The sequence below is a fragment of the Chrysoperla carnea genome, chromosome 5, assembly GCF_905475395.1.
Source record: "Chrysoperla carnea chromosome 5, inChrCarn1.1, whole genome shotgun sequence".
Lineage (NCBI taxonomy): Eukaryota > Metazoa > Arthropoda > Insecta > Neuroptera > Chrysopidae > Chrysoperla > Chrysoperla carnea.
The window spans coordinates 32,691,212-32,699,707 of record NC_058341.1 but is presented as its reverse complement, the minus strand read 5'-3'; the positions used below and the strand labels follow the sequence as shown (position 1 = coordinate 32,699,707).

General features: G+C 29.0%; 1 protein-coding gene across 1 annotated transcript; it reads left to right on the top strand.

Annotated features, from left to right (window-relative positions):
• On the top strand, positions 1-1,699 carry LOC123300863. Its single transcript, XM_044883517.1, has 3 exons — positions 1-153; positions 1,011-1,134; positions 1,450-1,699. The coding sequence occupies exons 1-3, from the start codon at positions 57-59 to the stop codon at positions 1,559-1,561; spliced, it is 333 nt and encodes a 110-aa protein (XP_044739452.1). The 5' UTR covers positions 1-56; the 3' UTR covers positions 1,562-1,699.
• The last annotated feature ends 6,797 nt before the right edge of the window (positions 1,700-8,496 follow it).

Below are 8,496 nucleotides of genomic sequence, written 5' to 3'. Positions count from 1 at the left end.
TATATTTTTTTTCAATACACAAAAAGTACATTTAGAATCAATATTGTTAATTTAAAATGAATAAATCAATAAGTGCTCAATTTCTAGTGTTAACATTTTTATTTAATGTAGCTTTTGCATATATTTACACCATACAAAATGCAACAAGTGAAGGTAAAAAAGTGTTATTTTATAACAATAAATCCAATTTAATGAAAGAGTACAGAAAATTGGCTTTGAGAATTTTCTTCCGGGATAACAATTAATTTAAAAAAAAAAAAGTATAAGTTCGGTTCCAAAATTGCAAATTCTCACAAGCAGTACTATAATGGAAAGTTTACGACGATCCACTGCGTAAACCTGGGGTTTCATCTGACAAATTATCGTATACTGTGCTTCTTTAAAATTGAACAAATTTCTTCAAAATTAAAGTATTAAGCGCCCTATATATTTAAAGATCCTGTACTTTAGAAGTTATATAGCTACCCAAATATCAAAATCCTAGGTAATCAAATGTTTTAATCAAAGAAAAATTCAAAAAACCATTTATTTAGAAGTTATTTGTATTTAAAAAAAAACCGAATACCATTCACTAAGTGGGTATGAACTTGAATCATTCAAAAAAAGTTTTGTGAATGATTGAATGGTAATCAGGTTTTTGGGATTGGCGAGTATAGAGGTTGAAAGAAATTTCGAAAATTGAATGATAGGAAATCAAGATCGGACGGTTAAAATTAACCACTGAGCATTTTTTTAAAAGCCCACTTTTATCAGGTGGTTGACAATCTTCAGCATGTCTAAACATCTCATAATAAATTGAAATTATTTAAAATCTCTATATGCAAAACAAAAATTGCCCTGACGTTTAGACATGTAGAGTCAAATTACCTCATCAGTGAATGCTTCGATTAGAAATGCCAATTTTATTCCTCCTCAAATTGTATATTTATCAGCCAAATTTCGTGTTCTATTTTGTTATGGATCACATTTTTACTTAGCTCCGTATTAATAACAGTAAATATTGTTTTCAGAAAGACCTGGTAAATGCTTTCACGAAGCATCGCAAATTGAATTGGCACCAGGTGAAACAATTAAGTTACCTGGTAATTGTGAAAAGATAACATGTAATTCAGATTTTTCAATTGACGGGACAGGGTAAGTTATTACTTAACAAGTAAAAGTATGAAGATCTAATAAAGAGAGATAGGAGTCAATAAAGTAGTCTATCAAATTCTAGGACAATAAACATATTTTCTGAACCACATTTAATGCCTGGTCTTAATTAAAGGGGAGACGTGCTCTTTTTATAAGAAAAATAAATTATAAATACAATTTTACCCAAGACTGATTTATATCTAATTTTTTTCCCATAAATATAGTTATCCTCGAGTTTTTAAATTTCAATAATAATAATAATGATAAATATTTTATTTATAATTACTAGAATATTCATGAAGTTTTATTTTATAGGTGTGGATTTACAGCACCTGCACGATATCCATGTCGAGATATTCCACAAGATATAAATAAACCATTCCCAGAATGTTGTGCAACAGTGATATGCGATAATAATCGTTATTAATTGTATATGAACAAATTCATATTTTTATATTTATAAATATTTATTTGAATCTTGATGTGTCTCAAATGAAAAGAAAAGCGATTATCACTTGTATTATATACGTTAAGTATTGTTTTTTGTTTAATAAATAATTTTATGGACAAAAAGTGTCTTATTTTTAATTTTGATATGGCAACAGGGGCGTAGCTAACGCCGTATCAGCTGTATTATTGATACGGGACCGCCAGGCTACAGAGGCTCCCGAGCATACCCAATGTATATTTGACCATGTAAAGTCACAGCAGCATATTAATGCATCCCTATCTTATAATAATTGGTTACAAGAAAATACCATCGATACTTTATTGCAAAGTGAAATCAATAGTAAAATTTCAGTTTGGAGAGACGTATATCTAATTATGATCCTATTGTAAAATAACTTATTTTAAAAACCGAAGAGGGCCCAAAGCTTTATTTGGGCCCCCCAACTAATTTTGACACAGGGCCCCTCCAAGGCGAGCTACGCCACTGTATGGTAACATGTTCTCAAATCTATTTTTCAATCCATACAGGATCAGTTTAATAGAAAACTTTGCCAACAAAATAAGAAAGCGTCTGGTAATAAACCCGATTAAGCAGTTTGGGAATCGTCGTTAATTATATCAAGCAAACCCAAATGTCTTCAAAATCGTATTCCAGGGTTATTCGAATCATCCCCTATCCTGTGTACCTTTATTACAGTACATATTTTCTAGGAAATTACTAAATGTTAAGATATTAAGAAAAATTGACAATATCAACCCTGGACTGTTTGCCTAGATGTTTTTGTTTTGTTTTCGTACTTTGTTCAACATGATATTTCCTCTTTTTTTAATCATTCGAAGAATTTATTTTAAACCATTTTACATTCATTTTATCAGTGTTAGTTATTAAATGCACACTATTTATTTACTATTTTTAAATGCTTTTTATCTTATCAAATTTATATAGGGTGAGACAAGAAAAGTTAAGGTAGTTTTATAGTGAGACTCAAAAATATAACTCTGTACTTTGTTATTGAACGCTAGCGATCTATACTGTATGGCTCGTTATTTATTAGGGCGAAGATTCTCCCTTAAAGACTAGAGCAAAGCCTAGAGCAATAATTTTAAATGCGAAAAAGCTCTTGATATATTCTATAAGAATTGCTGAATTTGATAAGAATGAAAAGGATAAGAAAAATGTGTTAGCAAAGAAACAGTGCATAAAACCCGAAGAAGTGCAGAAACAGTTATTAATCTCCATCAAATAATAACTATGAACATGCCGTTCCATTTTAAAATAAAACATATATTTGTGTCCATGGACTATTAAGGGCAAAAGGGTCAAAAAGTAAAAATGCAGTTCCTTTGATAAAGTAGATTAGTAATTTTTAACATATCAACATAATCGCATCGTAATCAAAACTTTACGTTTAAGATTTTAGGTGATATCTCAAAAAATATTAACCCAATTTTTTAAATGAACGCGATTTTTTAATACCGTTGATATAAATTACCTTAAGTTTCATCAAATATTGAAAGCAATTTTTCTGGGGGGATTTTCTCGTTTTTTTCAATCGAGTATTTGTAAATTGCAAAAAATTGGGAAAATATCATTAATAATATTATAAAAAGTAATTACCTACTCAAAAAAAAAACGCCCATAAAAAGTTCTGTGCCTCCAAAAACTTTTGTGCGTCGGAGATTTTAATAGGTAATGACTTATAGGCCACAAGAACATAGCTAAGAGGGTAGGGAGAAAGCAGCAAGAGCTATTCATGTAATATAAGAGCTATAAACTCAGAGCAAGCTTGGTCTTGCTGGCGTTGTTTCGCTAACTGATCAAAGATTTTTTTAAATAAGGAGAAAATAATAATAAAAATTCATCGCTTTTTGTATTTTTTAGCATTTAGGATCTCTTGAAATTTTTTTCCTTATAATTCATATTCGAGCAGTTTTAGCTTGCCCTTCTTTGGCTTTATTCCCTGACGACGCCCTTGATAGGATACAAGAAGCTCAAAATCAACAAATCCATGGAAACTGCCATAATTAATTAAAACATAAAAAACACCTTGAATTAAAAACTCTATTTTCATACTTATAAATAAAAGCCAAAACAAAGTCTTACGTAAATATAGACATGAAAATAATTTCATATGATTAATGTGATAGCTTATTTCGTATTAAATAACAATATTTCTCTATTTTACACATTTACAATGTTGAAAAACAAAGTCTATTATCAGTAAATATGTCACTATCTACCTGTAAGGTAATTGATAAGACACAATCATTTTGTAAATTTAATAAATTGTTTTTCTAATAAACTTAGACACAAAAATACCAAATAATTTTTGAATTCACAATGTAAAAAAATAATTTTGTTTATTTTTAAATAACACATGAATTTAAAAATACAAAGAATCAAACATAATTTTGAGTGAACGAAAAGGTAAGTTTAAAAACTATTTGTTCCCTAATTAAATTGTCGTTTCGTGTAAAAAATTTTCGTGGTCATAGGTTTGATTCCTACCTATAGATTTCTTCGTATCATACATTGATGTCAATAAAAATTTGTGATTATTTATAATGTTTAAATCGTTTAAAATCTTTATCTTTCATTTTGTAGATAAAATATTTGAAGTCACCTCAATGGGATAGAAAAATATTTAACAATATGACTCATTGTCAAGTCAATTGTAATTATTTTAATTTGTGATAAAAGTGAATAATTGTTGTAATAAAAAAGAAGACAAAATGCATAAATCATTAAGATTGGATCAAATTGTAACATCACAACCGGAATTAGGTCCATCACCGCCCGATGGAGGCTATGGGTGGATTATTTTATCAGCATGTATATTCATACAGGTATTGTGTTCATAGAATTTAATCTAATCTTTTAAGTAAAAAAAAAAAAACTATTCTGTGAGATATGAGTGAGACTTAATTGTTCTATTAATAAATGTACCTATTTTTCTCAAGAGTTTTGATTAGAAAAGCGTTGGAGGAGGACGGAATGAAATCACGATTTCTGTGGCGCCATGATTGGATAATAGATTAGTCGAAATAAAATGAATTAAATAATTTTGGCTCCCCAATAATTTTTTCGAAACTAGTTAGGTTTTAAGTTCCAAGTTATAATGAACTCTATGGAGGTTTCTGGGTTGTAGATCAGAGTCAGAGGGCCAACTTAGACCAACGACCCTTGAAATCTGTTTCATTGATGTTATATAAATCCTTAATTTTTTCCGGAGAATTAAAAGTCATGACATTATAGTACATATTCCAAGAAAATACCAATATCCAACTATCCAATTGCTGAATTTCTGATAAGTGGCCGAAAGTTGGCGAATGATTCGTAAAGAAATTATTAATATTAAACAAAAATTAATAGTAAAATTGGTTTTTTTTTTTTTCAATTTCTAGCTAATCATGGCTAATATCGTCATACTCACTAATTTCCACAAAATAAAAATGATAAAGTTTAATAACAACATAATCCAACTCAAATTATTTTTTGAATCTATCAAAATACGAAATAAGTCATTTGCCTGATACATATTATTGCTCAATAAGGCGGAAAACTTCCGAACCTTTCGTCGTTTTGGCTAAAGTTATACAAAATTTTACGTTTTTTGTCTTTAAATAAAAATTTTTTAAAGTAATATTTATGAATTCCATAAACGTTTCACTCGTATGACAGAAACCAAATATCTGTACCTGCATTTTCATTTTGAAATAATATTTTTCACCTATAATAGAATTTTTTTCTAGTTAATGATTCCAAGTTTATTGGCAGCTTATGGAACATTTTTACTATTCGATCAAATTGAAAATCTTACACATTCTGATGAGTATTTTTTATGGGACCATGAAATGACCATAGTTCCAATAGTTTTTATTGCTTTCTGGTCATTAGCTGGTAAATTGATAAAATAAAAATTTTATAAAACGATATTAATATTGTTAAAAAAATTTATTTTTAGATGCTTGGTTTGGATCATTTAACAAAACATTTAAATGGCCAAAAACTGTAGTATTTTGTGGATTTTGTTTAATTTGTAGTGGAAATTTGATTATATGGGCTGCCGAACTACATGAACCGACAATTATTCTGTTTTACTTTTTCGCTGGAGCTATAAATGGTAAATAAAATCTTTTTTATCCTCAAAATAAAAATTGCGCCAAATGTTTCGAAATTCATTTTTAATCAGTGTCTATTTCTTAACAATGGAGATTGGATATTTTGCAGTAAAAAAACTCTGAGTACTGAGTCTGAGTTGTTTGATTGCACAGCGCGGTTATAACAAAAATAGATTAAATGTTATTAAATAATGCATGTTTCATGCTTATTTCATTGTGAGAAATCTTATTGTGAGAAACAAAGTACCAGAAAATTATTTTAACTCTTAAAAAGTATCATATACTTTATTAAAGGAGTCAAGGTATATTTCTGAATTCTATGAAAGAGCAGGCTCTAAAATGCCAGTTTAAATACAAAGTAACAGGCTGGTTTCAGTTGATCTTATAATCTATCACCCGATATATGCCGAGAGTGATCACGAAACAGTCAAAATGGCGAGCAAGCAGTGCTGGAAATGTGTATAATTATAGAAACATTGCTCCCAGCGCCTCCATAATACAAGTTGAAGAATAATTTAAATATAATTGTTTGTTTAGGAATTGGAGCATCATTAATTATTCACCAGTGTGAATTTATAATTAAGCAATATTTCCAGCATAAATATATAATTGCCAAGAACGTATTATACCTAAGCAATATAGTTGGTTTTATTGTTACACCATTGGTACTAGGAAATTTAATTATACGACACGGAGTTTTGGAGACATTGTTAGCGTATCAAGTTATTTTAACTTTTGTCGTTTTGGCTTCATTTGTATTTAAACAACCGAATTTTACATTGCCTGAAACTTCTACATATAATTTGTTAGATGTAAGTAATGATAAACAATATATCACCTATAGTGATAAAAACTTGTCTTTGATCAGTTTTTATAATAAATGGCCAGTATGAAAAAAAAATGTTGAAAGCCACTTCTTATTAGGTCTTTGATTATTTTGTGTACAAAAAATACTTTTACTAGAATCCATTTTATTACTATTAGCTAATGTATTAATGCAAGACATGGAACCAATCAAGCAAACTGCTCGACACTTGTGTGTAACTGTTGCATAGGAAAACATTAATTGAGGCATACGTTCAAGGGGAAATTGAGTTAAGCACATTTTTAGTCACAGTCCAATCAAAAACCCTAGTTAAGAGACGAATTCGATAGGAAATTTTGCGCCCCACTATTTAAATACCTATGAATTATGAATACGTTACATCGAAATTGATACGCTTTCGATCTGTTAAAAAAACCTTATCCTTTAAAGACGCCTTTCAGAATATGCCTAACACATCTGCATACAAACTTACGGAAAAAATTACCATTATAATCTACTGTTTTCTTTAAAATAACTTGGCTTTTATTCTCTAAACGATTTTTAGACTTCATCATGTGAAGACGAACAATTAGTATTCAATAAAACAATAATTGAAGTTCAACCGTCAACCTCTTCGAACAACAATTTGGAAATTCACTCCAACAGTCCCGAAACATCAAATAAAATAAATGAAATTGATCGAAATAAAAACAGACTACAGAAAAAAATCGACTTAAATCAAATCGATGTTTACAATACAGAAGAAGAACGGCAACAATCATCAAATTTTAATAAAAATAAAACAGAAATTCGTGATAATATTCGACGATCATACGCCGAAGAATATAAAAATGATTTAGATCGTAATGTAAATACTACGACGGATTTAGATGAAATACAAATTTACTCTCAAGAAAATTTAACATTTTCGTATGAAAATAATTCAATATATAATGGACAATCGATACCAATCCATAGTCATCCACATTCAATAATGAATCCAAAATATATTGGAAGTTTAATACAATTAAATGATACGATTGCAATAGTGAAAACACCAATTTTTTATAAATTTATGTTATTAATTTTTGTTGAGAAATTATCGATATTAGTATTTTGGGCATTGTATCCGAGTGTGATTTATAATGAAGTTGAATTATTAAATGTACATACGACAATTATGTGTATTACATTTGTTGCAATCGGTGGTTTAGTTTTTACAATATTTTGGAATTGTTTTCGAATACCGCGTACAACAATCAAAATATTCTTAGCCATATCATTTTTTGTTGCATCAACTGGTTTTACATGTAAGTATTATTTTCCACTAAATAATAGCTACGCAAATAGTATCCAAATGGTCAGCCAACATTTTATTAATTTACTCCGAACCCTATTTTTAAGTTAAATTGCGACGACACGGATATCGTCATCGAGCTAATAATTAGGGGTAGAAATGTAGTTACGGAATTTTCCACATTACATATTAAATTGAAGAAAAAACTAGACTTAATCCCATCACGAAACTAAATTTAATAAATGAAAAAGCTACACACATTCAAAGATTGTTATTTCCTCTTTTTCTTAAAAAACAGAGTTTTATGTGAGGTCACTGACGATTAATTCAAAAAACATCACTTTTATTTTATCGCCCTCTTTATCTAATTTGTTCTAATTTGTTCGCGTTTTTCTTAAAATTTGTAAAAACTTAGGTCACTACCCTGTACGTGAACCAATTTCCCCCCATCATTATCTTCAACTGAAGTTTAACTAATGTGGATGTACCTAAAATTCCTTAAATTTTTATGTTTCAGTGATTACATCGGGGCATGGAAAGAACTTTATACTATTTGGTGGCATATTATCAACAGCATCATTATCATCGATCCATGTTTTATCAGAAATATTTATACTGCAAAACACGGATGGAATAAATCATTATGCTCATAAAATTGTTAATATTATTGTAGGAACTATCATATTTT

Bases quoted from the DNA above. Each gene is read 5' to 3' on its own strand.
- LOC123300863 (XM_044883517.1), top strand. From the start codon at position 57: ATGAATAAATCAATAAGTGCTCAATTTCTAGTGTTAACATTTTTATTT. The intron at 154-1,010 runs GTAAAAAAGTGT...TATTGTTTTCAG, and splicing joins ACAAAATGCAACAAGTGAAG to AAAGACCTGGTAAATGCTTT. The intron at 1,135-1,449 runs GTAAGTTATTAC...TTTATTTTATAG, and splicing joins TTTTCAATTGACGGGACAGG to GTGTGGATTTACAGCACCTG.